The 18,659-nt window shown below is 44.0% G+C and overlaps 1 protein-coding gene across 2 annotated transcripts in view; it reads right to left on the bottom strand.

The window, feature by feature from the left end:
* Positions 1-18,259, bottom strand: part of PSEN2 (presenilin 2) — a 37,655-nt gene extending 19,396 nt beyond the window's left edge. For both annotated transcript variants that reach the window (XM_054980871.1, XM_054980863.1), the window contains exons 1-4: positions 18,094-18,259; positions 4,974-5,170; positions 4,631-4,863; positions 2,902-3,043 (exon numbers count right to left, since the gene is read on the bottom strand). In XM_054980871.1, the coding sequence (XP_054836846.1) occupies positions 2,902-3,043; positions 4,631-4,863; positions 4,974-5,117 (519 nt within the window). In that variant the 5' untranslated portion in view covers positions 5,118-5,170; positions 18,094-18,259. The remainder of the gene's footprint in view (positions 1-2,901; positions 3,044-4,630; positions 4,864-4,973; positions 5,171-18,093) is intronic.
* Positions 18,260-18,659: the final 400 nt, after the last annotated feature.

Genomic DNA, 18,659 nt, shown 5'->3' on the forward strand with positions numbered 1-18,659 from the left:
AGGGGAAGGACAGCCATCTTTCTTTTCTTTTCAGCTCTCCTGTTACTGCTGAAAAGAAAAGCAGAGATGCTGCTAAATCGTTTTATTCAGAAAACAAAACAGTGAACAGTCTAGCATAAACCAGGTACCAGTCACTATCCAAAGACAGCACCTGACCAGTTTTCCTTTGATTTTGTCATGTTCCTCTTTTTCACTCCCCCAACATAGCATGCAGATATATCTCTAAATTCCCCATTCCTACAGCTTAGATACATTTCCTCAGTTCTTTCTTTCTCAAGCCCTCTCTTATTCAATATTTTCTTGGCTAGAACATATAACTTAATTGTTAGTGTCTTAAGAGACTTATCTTTCAACCTGACCCCAACCATGTTTACTTGGAAGTAACCACACTGATGTAAACATACACAGGACTCAAGCTTTAAAGCACAATCCATAAGCAAAGTTACAACCTTCTAAGCCCACTGACTTTAATGACATAGAAGAGTGTAACTGTGCTTAGGCTTGCACTGTTAATCTTATTCTTCAACTATAAAACCCTCAGTAGGTTACCATTTAAACTAAAGTTTAGCTAAAGCTTGTATTTTGTCTTGTGTTATAGGTAAGTAATTGAATGGGAGACCTTCAACAAAGACCAGGGTTGCAGAGGCAGGCAATGGCAAACCATCTCTGTTAGTCTCTTGCCATGAAAACCCCACCAGGGGTTACCATAAGTCAACTATGACTTGAGGGTCGGATTTCATTTCATTTCATACAAAGAAAAATATTATCACAAAGCATTTCTTCCAACTCCTTGATTAAATATTAGGACATCTGGTTATCTTTCCTTTGTTAAAATTCCTTGGGAAGGTCCCTGGAGATCGTAAGAAACCAGCAATTAACAAGACCTCATGATCTGCCTCTTAAAATCAAATTTGGCACAGAGGCTTTTTAAGTCTGTCAAAAAGCCACAATCACCACACTTCTCCATGTTGTTAACAGGAACCTGCCAATTGTTACCTATAAGGCACCAGAAGTTGTTTATGAATATGCCTGCATGTGACCCCTCCCAGCTAAGCAAAGCCCACCCACCACGCATCAGGGCAAGAGTTCTGTAGTCTGAGACTGCTAGCATGATACCAAGCCTCTGCACTGCTATACCATATAAGGTTGATGGGCTGCATACAGCTCATTAGGTTACTAAGTTGTGTCAGCTTGTTTAAGAACAACAATTTCATGCTTCAGTATAATGAAATCTCTTGGCCTATTTTGGAATGAAGGGAAATTCATTTGGTCAGCATATTTATTTTCATTTGGGAAGGGAGGGAGAGAAACTCTTACAGAATTTTGCAGCAGTGCAATAACCATGGAAACAACTTTCTTATTGACCCAAATTTGGATTATTTAAAAGGTTGTGGACAACTATAAAAATAATTAGATTCAGAAGGCTCTACTGTATTCTGCATCCCTCCTGAATGCCGACTTTACTGCTTTCAACAAAAGTCATTACGTACCCCCTTCCTTGCCACTACGGTCTATGCAAAAGAAAAGTAAGAACTGGCATTTGCCCTTTTTGCCTCCTAATCACTAGGTTACTACTTCCACTTCTGAAGCTCCAAGAAGCCATTTCCAAATTCCTGAAAAATGAATTTAGGTACTGTATAACTAGCATATCATGCCAGATATAATCTGAATTCAATGCAGCTCTCTCATTAAGAGTAACGACAGCCAAAAAAGGAAAACAGGGAAGCATTTTGAGTCAGAAGATCTTGTCTGTGGAAGCAAATCTAGTTCAACAAAGAACACATTAATTTGGAACCTAAACATAGTAGTTACATAATATATTACAACAGAATTTTGGAAGTAACGCAAATAATTTTAGGGTGAATACAGGCAAATTTTTAAGAGTGGCAAAGGCTCTTTGAAAGAGCCCTCAGCATGTTTAGTGCAAACATTTTTCTACCCCAGAGCAAGCTCTGAAAAAGAATACAGAGCTTCAGTTTAAACTGGGGGGAAAGTTGGTTGTGGGCAACATTTATTGGCTAGCACCCACACACTTTCATTCCACTTAATCTCAGGGTTTTGCAGCAGTTTTTCTGAATTTAACTATGAATGCATAATGCATCAAAATTAGTGCATAACTTGGGGGGTCATAAGTGGTTGGGAATCTCCCTTTCTTTCTCCACTGGCTTTGCAATTCTCCCAGGATAGCTAAAGCCTGTCAAACCACACTGAGTCATAGAGATAAGGTTTTAGGTGGTAGCATTTCTCCTTCCTCCATCAGTCTCTTCACCATATGGAGCTCTCACAGAGATTCTTCAGAGCTGTTCTCAGTGCTAAGGAATCTCAGTTCTGCACCTTTCGTAACCAAAGGGAAGTAACCTGTAAGCTACATCTCTTCAGTATAACAGCCTCTAGGCAAAGTCTGGGCTTCAGCCTGTGCTCTACCCTCATGGTGGCAGAAGACCGTGGCAGCATGCATGCCTTCTCCTTATTTTGGAGGGGTTTGTCCCTATTGAGAGAGTAAAGGAAGGTTTTTTCCACCTGTGCATCTGAGATTTGCCCCAGCATGCTAAACCCTCCTGCTTTCTTTTGTTTGCCTCCATCCTGCTGGTTGCACTATCCACTTCAGTATTAGAGGATATAATGCATAGTCCATCTAAAACATGATGCAAGAGGCAAAACAGATGGCTGGACTAGCATTTGATTTGGAGGTAGGTATGTCCATATGCACATAAGGCAGACTGCAAGTGCCCACTGTGACAATGGTTACACCTGTCTTTGCCTTTAATTAATTACAGAAGTCTATTATAAACACTCACATACATTTCATCTGTTTCTGAAAAATCAGGTAAAAGACCAAAGCCAATCAATTCAAAATATTCATCAGCTGAGAGGCCTGGTCAATCTATTCATCAACCTTACCTTGTAGCAACGGTATTTATACAACAAAACCAAGAAGATTGTCATTACTACTATCACACTGATCATGATGATGGTGTTCAACACAGAGTTCAAGAGTCGTTGGCCTACATAGGGTGTATCTTCAGTAAATGGGGTATAAATCCTGGAAGAGAGCCACAACATTGGTATAAAAGGTGGGTTTCATTAGCACATTTTCCACCAAGACAAATTTAGCCCTGTAAATTGTGTGACGAAGCAGCAGTAATACTGAACCAAACATCCGAGATCAATACAGAAAGGTAACAGTAATAATGGTAATCTTTGACCTTGCAACTGACCCTACCACAAACAGCCCCCTCCTCTAGTATCAGGCTTTTGGGATACCATTAAAAGAGAGCAGATTGCCAGTTTATATACTATTACATTTTTACCACTAGAAAGGGATGGAAGAGGCATTTGTATTTTAGTACAGGATACCCAAGGAACTAAGCTGACTTCTCACTCCCTCCACACACATCACAAACCCACTTCCATGATACTGCCTCCTTTACTCCCATTGTCTATTCTATCCACTTCTCCATCTTACCAGAGTTGCACTAATCACCAACATTTCGAGATAGAGACAGAGATAGAGAGATGGGGGGGAGAGGGGGGTAAATTGACAAAGCTTTCTGATCTCTTTTAAAACTCAGCTTCCCGGCTAATATTGCAACTCCCTTCACATGCTCCGCCTCGCGTAATTCATCTCTTGTAGCTTAGCTCTCATTCTCTAAAAAGCCCTCTTTTTCTGCCAATGGTCTCTAACTCTCATTGGTTCAGCATTCCTCCCACTCCTATTGGCTGTCTCTCAGGAGAGGTGGAGGTGGAGCCAGTCTTGTCCATTACACTCTGCCTCACCATTATTATGGGAATAGTGATGGAAACACCACATAGATGATTTCTGGATATCTTCCTGAAACACTAAGGCATATTTACTATTTGCCCACAGTGTGGAAAACCTTGAAGCAATGTCATTTTGTTCAAGACTCTAAATATTCACTGAGACTGAGATAACAGATTTTAACTGACACATTCAAAAATGAAATAGATCAACAAGACAAGAGGGTGGAAGATTCCACGATTCATCACTGTTTGCAAGCCACTGTCAAGTTCTTCACACAAACCATGCATCTCATTAAGAAGTATTATCCTTCCTACAGATGATCTGGACTCACACAGTGATTAATCAGGAGAAGTCTTACATAGTGTCTCCTTCTGGACACTCTTGTCCTCTCACCCTTAGTAACTGAAACCATGTTACATATTTATTCTATCAATTTAATCTGCTGATATTGTTTAGCAAAAGCTACACCCAGCTCCTTCAAAATTCCATCTCAAAGTTTCCCCTCGGTACCGCCCCCCCCCAAGTACATGGCATCAAATGCAAGAAGGGTTTTTGTACTGGGTGATACAGCTCTGAGAGCAGAACCACAAGTGACAAAAGGCACAGATTGGACACTTGTCTGCTTCCCTCAAGTTTTGATGGGAAATGTAGGCATCCTGGTCTCGCAGCTTCGCTCTCTGACTGCTGTCCAATGGACTTTTCAACTGTCACTTGTCCAACATTCCGCCAAGCTGCCTACATTTCCCATCAAAACTTGAGGGAAGCTGGCAAGTGTCCAATCTGTGCCTTTTGTCACTTGTGGTTCTGCTCTAAGATACAGATCACATGTCTGATTTAGTATGTCAGAGTTAGTCAAGCATTACTTACAGCTGCCCATTCTTTTCAGTATAGAAACGCACCGATTTTATGGTTGCAACAACCACAATCATGCAAAGCGTGACAGGCACAAAAAGCATGATCACATGTTTTGCTCCATATTTTAAGGTCAACTCTTCCTCTTCGTTATCCAGGACAACGTGTCCAGCTGGAGCTCTTTCTGAGTCGGACACGCTGCCGTCTGCAGCTTTGTTAGAGCTGCGGCTGCTGCTAGTGGGCCGTTTCTGCAAGGAGAACATAATTTGACAATATTTACGTAGGAAGACCCTTCCCCACACATAGTGATCAGCATTTTCTCAACTGACATTTCTTTCCAGGCACATGGCAGACCTACCCGATGTGTGTGAGTTTCGGCTGTTTCAGGTGCTTGCACGCCATCGAGGTAAGATGGTACAAGGGGGCTCTCCGCTGACATCAGGGATGTCCTCTCATTGCAGGCTTCCTCCTCACTGTCAGAGTTGTTCATGAAGGTGATCATGCTCCCTCCCTCACAGAAAAGCTTCTGAGGCTACATCAAAGACTCACAAACACCTTTAAACAGTAAGCAACATAATGGGAAGAAAAGATAGATAAGAAACAGTTAAACAATGACGCACCTGGAACTAACAATCCCAAACCCGGTTTCCAGTCATCGTATAAAATAGACATTACAGAGACACTACAACTGGCAGTATTTACACATAGAATTTTGCTCTGGAACTGTACTGTCGAGTAAAATTTGCTGCTATAAATTAATAAAGCTTTAGAAGCTGCCACACTCTGAAGCAAAATATGAGATTTATTCGGTTTGGTGAACAACAGCTGGCAAGAGTTATCACACAGTGAGGGCCCAGAGGACAGCAAAACAGACTCTGCATGGAAACCCCCCACTGAAGTTCTCCACAGAACACTGAGGTGGCTCCCTTACAGCCACTGGGTGATTCCGCACGAATGGTTTTCCCTGCTTCAGCTTCTAAATGACCTCGATTTTTTCTTGTGTTTCCACACGTGGGAAGCCAATCCTAGCAGCAGATTCGAAGTCACTGCACGTTTTGTCCATTTTTTCCCATCCTGCTTTCCCCCGACTTATTTGTCCATGCGCAGCAGATTAGGGATTTTAATCATGCGGAATTTTTATCCAATGTTCTCCCCACCCTTGCCCTTTTCTCTCGCCCTTCGAATCAACTTAATTTGATTGGCCAATCATGTTTTCTAAGCTACACCCACTACCCTTTTCCTTCCCCTCTTTTTTTTTTAAAAAAAAATGTAAAAAAACGTTGCAACGTTTCTACAAATCTATGCAGAAACATATCCTGTGTCACATGACAACAGCTGACCAATAACGGGTCCATTTTACAACACACCAAATTTGTTACTTGTTGCTCGCTGACAGCTGACAGCTTCTGAGGTAGAGTGAAAGTGTGATGGAGGGACTTCAGCGTTCAACTAGTGGTCTAGGCATTTCATGGAGGGAGAAAGAGACCGTCCTCAACACAACACCTATCACTAAACCACACCGCTCACGAAGAAAGAGGGAAAGATAGACACGGGGTCATTGGTAACAATTTCCCCTCCAAATGTCAATAGCCAATACTCTTCCACAATATCGGCGGGAAGTGCTCTGGCCTATCCAATATGTTTATTTGATGCAACATTTATGTGTAGCAACGTTTTTTGTGAGAAATTTTTTTCTAATGTGTTGGTTTGATGCAACGTTTATGTGTAGCAACGTTTTTTTTTGGGGGGGGGAATATTTAAAAAATGAAGATGTGCATCATTCGACACTTCCCCCGGAAAAAGCGATGAGGAATCAATTTTTATCCTGTCAAAAATTCTGCATGATGGACTTTGAGCCGATGAAATGTGCAAAACAAAAGCCTAATGTGGAATCGGGGAGAAGTGGATTCATAGGACTCCACTGCGGCATGACTGCTCAGAAAGTCCGATCAAAATTGATCATGCGGAATCCCCCACTCTGCATCCTCCATATCCCGGGCTGAGAGCCTGAACCACTCACGAGGCACTGTTGTGAAAAAGAATGCGAAGCTATCTAGAAGTTGCAAAGCACTCACTTGGGTTCAAAGCATGCCTGCCAACCAAGCAATACAGAATGAGTGAGAACAGCTGTGAGATTTTCACCTGGCACTGGATGGAGACTGACCTACAGCACTGTAAGATGACAGGTAGGTACGCAAGTAGGCAAGCGTAAGAGAAAGAAAGAAGCAGTAACTGCTCATGCACATGCTTTTCTGGCCCAGCTCCCTGGTGTTTGTTCCCAGCTTTCCATGCCTGACTTAACAACAGCAGTAATCTGAACCAATGTGCTTAACCTCATGTCTGAGAGATTTCCAGAACCCTAATAACACTTGGCCCTGACCTGGATGGCCCAGGCTAGGGTGATCTCATCACATCTTGAAAGCTAAGCAGGGTCAGTCCTGGTTAGAAATTGGACGGGAGTCCACCAAGGAAGTCCACAGTTGGTACACAGAGGCAGGCAGTGGCAAACCACCTCTGAACATCTCTTGCCTTGAAAACCCTACTGGGTCACCATAAGCCAGCAACTTGATGGCACTTTCCACCATCAATAACCCTTGGCCAGTGAGATTCCCTGATTCTGTTTAAGTCTTTCCTGTTGGATCTCCTAGCCTGCTTCTCTACCAAATAGTCCCACCATTTACACTTCTTAGATACATTGCATGAACAAAGCCAGCCTCAATAGAAAAGCAGAAATGGGCTACAATTATGAAAATGATGGCTTGCTCACTCCCAGTGCCTGGTGCCCGGAGTCCAGTGTACAAGGCTAGTATGGGCCCACTATCAGCAGTACTTTTCCACCTTCTAGTTTCTGTGATAACTTTTTCCTGATGCCTCACTTCCTCTAATGTCTCTTCCCCCCCCCCCCATGCCTTTAATGGCTGCATTTAGTGTATGATTTCTCATCTGAGACCATGAAGGACCATCAAGGTGACTTTTGTGAAGCCATATTTGCGCTAGATATAATAGGATTATGTTTTTTTGATAAAAAAGCAATTTAGAAATAAAATGCCTCAAACTTCAGTGCAAGAAAAAACAATGCATCAGAGGACTGAACTAGATTTTTGACTGGTTTTCTTGAATAGGGGTGCATGCTGCAGGCATAGCGTAGAAGTAACTTGCATCTCACATGTACCTGTGTCATACAACAAAGAAATTGCAAAACATTCATATTTGCAATGTTAATTCTAAGAAGAAGGATGACTTTGGATGATAGTAAGGCAAGGCATTTGTATGTGAAGGCTTAGAACAAATATGCTTTCATGAAATGAGGCATTAAAAAAAATAAACAGCCACATCAGCTGCCTCTTTTACCGCACACTACTTTAGGAAGAGGGGCACATAAAACAAAGTTGTGCCATTTTACATTTAATCTCAAGCAGAACATGGATTATCATATTCCATTTTTTTCTGGTTTCCCTCAGTAAAGCAAGGAGATTATCCCACCCCCCCTCCCAAACATACATAAACTCCACTGAGAACCTGAGGTAGACAAACCTGATTTCAAATTATTTAATCCTTATGAAAAAGTACTTTCTGCACAGAGACATTCAAAAATCTTGCTCAGGCTCCTGACCAAGCGGTTTGCACCAATCCCTGCCACATGCACACCCCCACTAGGATTACTGCAACAAATCTTGCCTTTAGAGGAAGACAAATGATTGTTTGAAGTTTGAAAGGGATAGGAGAGAAGCCATGTTGCGTACGCTTCCATCAGTTACTTCTGGTCAAACTTTGTTGCTACAAATGAGAAACGCACGTGGCCAGATGCATCAGTGTATACAATTTTCTGAAAGAAAAGAAAGCTCAACTATCATGGGGAGGCAACGCTGCAAATTTTATGAGTGCCTGTTGCAGAGGCATTGGGCAGATGCTTCAGCTCCAGATACAGCACAAATGGATAGCTAATACAGAGAGGCATTTAGGAAATGCTGTTACTGCCAGGATGTGGCCCATATGCCCTACTGCAGTCTCCTCCAAAGCGGATGCTACTGCTTTCTTTAACGAAGCTAGCTGGTTATGCTTCTCTCCAGGAAGCAGAAAGGGCAGGGAAGGTAACCAGACAAGGCACTGCAGAGAGATAATTGCCTGGCAACCACCCTAGGCTCACTTCTGCTGCTTCCTTCATTGGGCAGCAGTGCCTCTACTGCTTCTGGGTATGCCGTAATTGCTTCTAAGCACCTCCCAACCATATCCTTTCAGGAAACTGACGGGGAGAAGTAGTACAATGCTGCGTTGTGCACTTGACTACAGCTGGCTGCAAGTGGACTTAGAGCAGGGTGGGAGATGACCATGAGCTGGAGCAGCATCCAGGCATCTCTCCCCCTTTCACTGGGCTCTTGACACACCTGGCATCAAGGCAAACTCCCAAGTTGATCTGAGAACATATCTGCCCTCTTGGAAATATCTGCAGATATACCTGGAACATAACATGCACACATTCACAGGAAGACAAATCCTGGACACTATTGCTGAGATGGTTTGAATCAGGGAACTGATGACAAGACATGCACTGGAGCTGTCCCACAAGCAATAAATTTCAAGATGTCCTTCTCTAAGATTCTGAATATTTCTCTACAGATTTTGTTTAGCCCAATTATTACTTTGGGTACCACTTCCCAGTCCCAAAGGTAGTAAGCTACTGAAAGTCAGGAGACCCGGATTCTATTCTGAGCTCAGATAATTAGTTCTAGAATACAATAATCTTGTTTCCCCTAATAAAACCAGCTCTTGTTCTGTTTCCTTTAAGTCAGATAGATCTGCCACCAGACCAGTTATCTCCTTAACACTCTGTCTTTAAAAGTAAACTATACTTTTGTCCATAGTAGGGTGCACAAATATTTCAAAGAAAAAGAAACAAAACAACATAATCTAGCCTATATTAAAAAGCAGTGTTCAAAAAGTTAACTTTCTTTCCCTGAAGAGATCTGTTATTTATGTTTCAGGTATAACTCCAATTATGTAGCTAGATCAGAGATGTTAGTCTGTCTGTAGCAGTAGAAAAGAGTAGGAGTCCAGCAGCACCTATAAGACTAGCAAAATTTGTGGTAGGGTATGAGCTTTCATGAGTCACATATCCTACCACAAATTCTGTTAGTCTTATAGGTGCTACTGGACTCTTGCTCCCATAATGTAGGCATGCATTTTCTCAGCAAAGAACCAATGCAAAACTTGAAAGGCAAAAATTAGAGCCAAGCTACAAGTGACGCCTTACACAGGTTGGACACTTGTCAACTTCCCTCAAGTTTTGATGGGAAATGTAGGCATCCTGGTTTTACAGCTTGGCTCTCCATTACAGCTACAAGACCAGGATGCCTACATTTCCCATCAAAACTTGAGGGAAGCTGACAAGTGTCCAACCTGTGTCAGGCGTCACTTGTAGCTTGGCTCTCAGAATGCACAACTAACAGGGAAAGAAATGTGACACAAAACATACACACTGTGTCAAGCAATGTACAAAGCTTGACAATGAGAGCTCTAGTCTATGTCTTAATTTACGATGGATTATAGCTAGATTTGAGAGAATTAAAAGTGACTATAAGGATATTTGTGCCCTATGATAAAAAACACATTTTTGTCTGAATGTTGTCTTTAGTCAAATAAGTTTTGCACATTTTTGAAACAATAGAAACTCCTGTTGTCCATGGATAGAAAATACCATTATGCACTGATCTCTTTCAAACAGCCCCCAGATCTTTAAAGGAAGTAATATCTGTACTCAGCATTAAAAGACAGAGAAGAAATCTTGCTGGAGCATAAACTTGCTGAAGAACGCAGGTGTGTATGTTGTGCTACATTTGCTGATTATTCCACTCAGTTGTACTAGCAGACATCAACATAGGGACTAGCATGGCCCTATGGGAGTCCAGCGAGTTGGTCCACCTGATCCTCTGTCTGAAAGCATCTCAACAATTTCTGCAGCAGCAAACGAGTACCTAGGCCATGTCATATGCTTAAGGCATCATATTGTGGCAGAATTAGACACCATGTGGCCCCCCTTACACATTGCATGTAGTCTCTGAAACCCAGAGGTGTTGGGGGCTTCAGCCAACACAGGTTCAGCTGCAAGGCCAGTGTATAATATACCATACAGACACCAGTGTCTCATTCTCCACAGAGGACAAGGCTGAGTTTTTTGAAAGGGCATTCCCCACCATGGAGTCAATGAGGGAGGAACTCACAGGTGCTGTTGGTCTTGCACCTCCCTCACCTCAGGACCACTTTTGTCGTGTTTGGCCATGCCTCTTTAATAGGGGGAAAAACAACTCTGAACTGAGAGGGTCAGCCCCTCATTAATGAACTACTGCAGACCATTCTTTCACATTTAAGATTAAGAGGTAGCTTCCTTTTAAGACAGGGCTCCTACATACGCTTGTTCTTTTTTTGAGAAATCAACTGCTGTGCTCGTGCAGCTTAATATGAAACCAAGGCCACAGTCCATTTGGGGTAACTTCAGCAGTCTGTAAAAATTGCTCCCATACTATTGTTGTACCTTCACCTCAGGTTAATTCTTATCACTTTCATCACTACTGTCCTACTATACACCTACTCTGTTAAGTGGTGGGCAACACCACTGAACAAGCCACGCTGCTTACTTTGTAATGAGTGCCAGGCAAAGTTTAGAAAGGGCAATCTAAAGATACCATTCGATAGATCCAAGAACGGTCGACAATGAACAACAGTGTTTAACGTACAAGGAGATAACTCAAATAGAATCTTCTAAAATAAGAATAAGAACGCAACAAGAGTTGTCTCCAAATTACGACTGGTTTCAATATAGACAAGTTAGAGATCTTTATTACTCAGACTGTGCGAAGGGAGGGATAAGGATGGAGGACTCAGAATTAGAGAAAGTAATTTTACAAGAAGACCAAAAGGAAATTTCCAAGGTTTACAAAGTGTTGTTAAAATGGTATACTGAAGATGAGATAGTCAAAGTGCAAATGGTGAAGTAGGCTATAAACTTTAACAAAGAAATAACAATGGAGGCGTGGGAATACTTGTGGAAACATACATTGAAAATCACGACATGTACCAATATTAAAGAGAATATTTACAAAATGATCTACCGTTGGTATCTGACGCCAAAGAAGATTGCGCTAGGGAACTCGAATATGTCTAATAAATGCTGGAAATGTAAAAAACATGAGGGATCAATGTATCACATGTGGTGGACTTGCGAGGTAGCTAGGCAGTACTGGGGGGAAATAATAAGAGCAATGAGTGAGATTTTACAATTTCAAGTTAATAAGAACCCAGAACTCCTGCTACTGAACTTGGGAATGGAAGACATTCCAGCACAATATAGGACATTGATATTTTATATGACGGCAGCAGCCAGACTTTTGTATGCGCAGAAGTGGAAAGTACAAGAAGTGCCAACTATTGAGGACTGGATTTACAAATTGCTGTACATGGCAGAGATGGACAAAATGACAAGAAAACTGAGAGACCTTGATCCAGGGCAGTTTAACACAGACTGGGGAAAGCTGAAACAATATCTGGTGAAAAAATGGGAGGTGGGAGGAGAACTGTGGCAGTTTGAAAACTATTGAGGTACATAGGAGGAGAGAAGTGACTATACCGAGGGGGTGGAGAGTTAATGGAAAAATTCTAAGCAACTTTATATGATTTTTAAGTATTATATTAAGTAGTGTTGATACTATGAGAATTATTGGGATAGAAATTGACTAATCTATATTTTTCTGGAAAGATAACCGTATAACATAGAGTGAATATATACATACATACGTAAATTTAAAGATAGGTCTAATTGTTAGACTTATGGTATATGTATAGATAAAGAACAATATATAGAATAGAAGCCTAAGCAAATGACAATAAGTGTGTATAATAAGTATGTGTATAGCAGTATTGGAATTGATGTATAAAGGGGGGCAAATTGTTTGTCCCATATTGAAGAGAATAGAAGGAGTAAGATAAAACACAGGTTATCAAAATGAATATTATTAGTAGTTTTAATGAAGAAGATAAAGAGGTTTTTATTTATATGACAACTTATATGACAATCTATATGTGAAAGGAAGTGGAAATAGTGCTTAGAAGAATCTGAAAGTATATTATAATAAATAAATAAAATAAGTATGAAGGGAGTAGAGGGAAAGTGGATAGGGGGTTGGAAAACTGTTGGAAGTCAACAAATAGGGGGGGGAAAGGGAGGGGGTTAGAATTAGAAGAAATTAAAGAATGTGATTATAATTGTTATTATATGTTTCTAATCCAATAAAAATTTTTTAAAAAAAATAAAGATACCATTCGAAATGCATTTACACGTTGCATTGCAATCAGTAGGTTTGAGGTGCCAGGTGTAATTTTAAATGCTTATTTCATTGTTTAGAAAGAAAGATGGGAACCACCAATCAGTAACAAAAGAGCTTTTAACTGTTTTCTTCAGCTTGCAATCAAATATACTGGAATTAAAACTATCACTCTTAATATAATGTCAGGTATATGCTTTTACACTACAAAACTGAAGCATTCCAAAATCCGAATCTGGAATAAAGGAACCTATTATGGCTTGGGGAAAAACAGCAACACATCCCATAACTTTTCCACACAAATGGTACATTATATCCCTGGGCACCAGAGAATACCACATTATTACTGATTATTATTTGCAATCTCAGAATTTGTGTTTTGTATACAAACCAAAATCTGTGTATTTTGTATGTGTTTTTCCAACTATTGCATTTTGCTTATGCAGTACAAATATACTTCTATAAAAGAATTAACAGATAGACTGTACAACAGTAGAGTGTAACATGATCATACACATGGACACAAGCCACAACTAATCACATTTTCCAGACAGGCAATTTAAACACTAGAAACCTGAAGCCGGAAAAGGGATGTACCAAAACGAATGACAGGATTGCCCATTGAAAATAATGAGAGAGGCTTGAATGCCCATTGGAAATAATGGGAACCTGGAATGCCCATTGACTTGCATGGGCTCCATTGAAACACATTAGAGCAAAATAAAGGTGCAAAGAAAACATGGAATGGATTTTGAAGGAAAGTGTCTGGGCCCAGATACGCTGTTCTGGGACTGGATTGACAGGCTCCTGAGTGCAATGACAGCCCCTGGGTGTGACAGAAGGGCTCGGGGACTGGAATGACAGGCCCCTAACTGGAATGACAGCCCCTGGGTGTGACAGAAGGGCTCGGGGACTGGAATGACAGGCCCGACTGGAATGACGGCCCCTGGGTGTAACGGAGGGGTCTGGGACTGGAATGACAGGCCCCTGAGTGCAATGACGGCCCTCAGGTGTGACAGAAGGGCTCGGGGACTGGAATGACAGGCCCCTGACTGGAATGACGGCCCCTGGAGGTGACAGAAGGGCTCGGGGACTGGAATGACAGGCCCCTGACTGGAATGACGACCCCTGGAGGTGACAGAAGGGCTCGGGGACTGGAATGACAGGCCCCTGAGTGCAATGACGGCCCTCAGGTGTGACAGAAGGGCTCAGGGACTGGAATGACAGGCCCCTGACTGGAATGACGGCCCCTGGAGGTGACAGAAGGGCTCTGGGACTGGAATGTCAGGCCCCTGACTGGAATGACAGCACCTGGGTGTGACAGAAGGGCTCTGGGACTGGAATGACAGGCCCCTGACTGGAATGACGGCCCCTAGGTGTGACGGAGGGGTCTGGGACTGGAATGACAGGCCCCTGACTGGAATGATGGCCCCTGGAGGTGACAGAAGGGCTCTGGGACTGGAATGACAGGCCCCTGACTGGAATGACGGCCCCTGGGTGTGACAGACAGGCTCTAGGACTGGAATGACAGGCCCCTAACTGGAATCATGGCCCCTGGGTATATCAGAAGGGCTCTGGGACTGAAATGACAGGCCCCTAACTGGAATCATGGCCCCTAGGTATATCAGAAGGTCTCTGGGACTAGAATGACAGGCCCCTGACTGGAATGACGGCCCCTGGGTGTGCCAGAAGGGCTCTGGGACTGGAAGGACAGGTGCCTGACTGGAATGACGGCCCAGGTGTGTGAAAGAAGGGCTCTGGGGCTGGAATGACAGGCCCCTGACTGGAATGACGGCCCCTGGATGTGACAGAAGGGCTCTGGGACTGGAATGACAGGCCCCTACCTGGAATCACATCCCCTGGTGTGCCAGACTATGTCTTGGATCCTTACTAATGCTATGTCTTTAAACATGGTAAAATGTGCACTTAAACTTCTATGGTAAATGTACTGGCTAAGTGCTGTAATAAAGTAATCTGATCTGAAATCTTTAAACATGTATATGTTAGCCTTATGGTATTGTCAGGGAACCATTTGTAGAAAAAGAACTGCAGGAACTCATTAGCATAACTCATTAACATATGGCACACCCCTTGATCTGGAAAAAGTGGCCAGGATTCGGCTGCTGCCAGATGGGGAAGTGTTCCCCCACCTGGCCGTGGCCCGATCAGGGCTGTTTTGCAATCAGACCAAATCCAGACCAATCCAATCCAGACCAAAACTGGGCCAAAATGGGCATTTGGGGCATGTTTTGGCCTGGATCAGGCCCAAAATGGCCCAGATTGGGTTGGTGCCGGGAGGGGAGGAGTCCCCCACCAGGCACCAACCCAATGCTAAACAAAACAAATACCGGTGTAAAGGAACTACAAGGTTCCACACTTCACTTATAGAAAATATCTATTTTTTCTTTTTTCTTTTAAAGTGCAAAAGTGCTCTAAATGTGCATACAATAATGACCAATAAATAACAGACAATAAATTTCATAGGTAAAGCGCACAAACGTATGACTGAGTCCAACTTGTAGAATTTAGTAGTCCTTGGTCCTATAAGGAATAGAGATATATTGCGTAACCATCAAAGTTGTCAAACATTGTCTTCCACCTCCACAATGTAGCACAATGGCTGCAATATAGGGGTTACTTCCACCCCCATCCAAAGTACAGCGTGAAACGCTGCTGCTGAGAGGTAGCTTCAGCTACGGCTTTTAGCGAGCAAGTTTCCAAAACCCGTTTCGTATATTTTCAACTTCCTCAGGCTTCAATATCTGCGGGGGAACCCTCCCCTGCCCAGCACTGACAAAGTCCAGGCCCCCTTGGCCCCAATCTCGGGCCAAAACGAGCCCAGAACATCCCAAAATGGTCATGTTGGGCCCGTTTTGGCCAGGACTGGGGCCGAAACGGCCAGGACCATGTCTGTGCCAGGTGTAAGAAACTTCCTCCACCTGGCAACAACCTGATCCGGGCCATTTTGGCCCCGATCTAGGCTGTTCTGGCCCCAATCCAGGCCAAATGGCCCCAAATTGCCGACAATTGCCATTTGGAGCCCGTTTGGGCCCGGATTGGAGCCGAATCGACTGGGACCGGGTCGGTGCCGACCGGGGGAGACTTCCCTTGCCTGGCACTGACCCAATCCAGGCTGTATCGACCCCGAACTGGGCTGAAATGGGCCGAAAATGGCCATTTTGACCCATTCCAGCCTGGATCGGGACCGTAATGGCCGGGACCGGGTTGGTGCCGGGTGGGGGAGACTTCCCCCACCAGGCTCCAACCCAACCCTGGCAATTTTGGCCCCGATCCAGGCCGGAATGGACCCAATCCAGGCTGAAACTGCCCCAAATGGCTGGCAATGGCCATTTTGGGCGTTTCAGCCCATTTCGGGACTGAAACGGCCCAGACCGGGTCGGTGCCGGGCGGGGGATGCTTCTTCCACCTGGCACCGACCCGATCAGGGCTGTTTTGGCCCCAATTGTGGCCATTTTGGCCCCAATCAAGGCCTAAATGGCCCCAAACCTTTTAAAGTCAGGTGGGCGAGGTCACTTGACTTGGGGGAACTACCGGAATGGCCTTCTGGTGCATTCCCCCTCAAAATAAGCCCTGGGTATTATATTGAAATGTACTTACTTGACACTGATTGTATTAACCTCATACTGTGTAATCTGCCTTGAGTCTCAGTGAGACTGGAATGACAGGAAAGAGACCATTATTCCACTCAGGGGCATGTCATTCCAGTCCCAGAACAATTCTGCAATATTTAGAGACCCTCAGTCCTTTCAAGAATGAGATATTTAAGTTCCAGAAAGCTTCCGCTACACACAGAGGCTATCATTGCACTCATGGGCCTGTCATTCCAGTCCCAGAGCCCTTCTGTCACACCTGAGGGCTGTTATTCCAGTCAGAGGCCTGTCATTCCAGTCCCAGACCCCTCCGTCACACCCAGGGGCCGTCATTCCAGTCAGGGGCCTGTCATTCCAGTCCCCGAGCCCTTCTGTCACACCCAGGGGCTGTCATTCCAGTCAGGGGCCTGTCATTCCAGTCCCCGAGCCCTTCTGTCACACCCAGGGGCCGTCATTCCAGTCAGGGGCCTGTCATTCCAGTCCCAGACCCCTTCTGTCACACCCAGGGGTCGTCATTCCAGTCAGAGGCCTGTCATTCCAGTCCCAGACCCCTTCTGTCACACCCAGGGGCCGTCATTGCACTCAGGGGCCTGTTAATCCAGTCCCAGAACAGCGTATCTGGGCCCAGACACTTTCCTTCAAAATCCATTCCACGTTTTCTTTGCACCTTTATTTTGCTCTAATGTGTTTCAATGGAGCCCATGCAAGTCAATGGGCATTCCAGGTTCCCACTATTTCCAATGGGCATTCAAGCCTCTCTCATTATTTTCAATGGGCAATTCTGTCATTCGTTTTAGTACATCCCACAGGAAAACGTGACTATCACAGGAAGAGGAAAGTTAAGTTCACATTTCGACTGCTCTGAGATCCCATATCAGGCACATCACAGCAGGATTTGAGACTAGTGGCACTTTAGAGACCAACAGGATTTTCATGGTGTAAACTTTCAAGAGTCAGAGCTTCTTTCTTCACATTTGATTCTCAAAAGCTTACACCCTGAAAATCTTATTGGTCTTTTAAAGTGCTAACAGGATTCAATCCTGCTGCTCTACTGCAGACCAACACAGCTACCACCTAAAACGCAACATCACAATTTCCCTTCTATCGCATACTATACAAATTTTGTGCCACAATGGAATAAACCTCCAGCCCGCAACAGATTTCCCACTTCCTCGGTTATAAAACAATAAAAATTGTTCACCGAAATGCTCGAATTTCCTTTCAGCAGGAAGAGCTAAGCCGACAGTGAGAGGAGAGGCCCGGACGACAGAGCAGCTGATCAGAGCATCACTTCTAAAAAGAAGAAGCTTTCGCATCTGGCGTTACCACCCGACCAGATAGGCCCGCAGACGGATCCCCTCACAGAACAGAGTTTTCACGTTGAGGCAACCCTTTCTCTACGACCACGGCCTGGGTTCGCTACCTGCACCCCTTCTCACCGATTCAACCGGGGGAATAAAATCCCACGACCCATAAAGACTCCAGGAAGCCGGTAGAAGAACAAGAACTTCTTTTCCTTACGAACCACACAGCAACTGCAGGAAAATCTTACCCGGCTTTGCTCGACACGATCTCAACGCTGTCCTCAACCTGGCACTACTGCATCCACCCCAACTCAAAGGCACAAGTTTCAGGGCTTGTTTACCCAAAGCCCCCTGCTAAAACCTGGCAACTCTCCACCTCTCATTGGCTTCGACGCGCTCTCATTCGGAACGTTGATTTGGTTTGATGCATGTCCAGATTGGACAAGCAGCCTATCACTCACACAATGCCGTCTTCTTTCGTTCTCCATCCAATGAGGAAATGGGCGGGACAATAGTTTGCCAATGGAGAGCCGGCGCTGTCTGAATTTCCTCTTTCCCTTTCAAGGTGTGTGTTGCCGGCGTAGGTGGATTGGAAGCCGGTATTAGAAGCAGGCCGAGAAAATCAATGTATTGTAGTCGCAGCTGCTCTAGAGAAGTCCCGTTTCGGGTTGCCAATCTCCAGATGGAGACTGGGGATCTTCTGGAATTACAACTGGGCTCTTCAACTTCAGACCAACAGGGCTACCTTCCTGAAACTGTCTGGAATTACAACTGATCTCCAGACTACACGAATCGGATTCCCTGGAGGAAATGA

This window comes from Eublepharis macularius, chromosome 1 (assembly GCF_028583425.1).
Source record: "Eublepharis macularius isolate TG4126 chromosome 1, MPM_Emac_v1.0, whole genome shotgun sequence".
Classification (NCBI taxonomy): domain Eukaryota; kingdom Metazoa; phylum Chordata; class Lepidosauria; order Squamata; family Eublepharidae; genus Eublepharis; species Eublepharis macularius.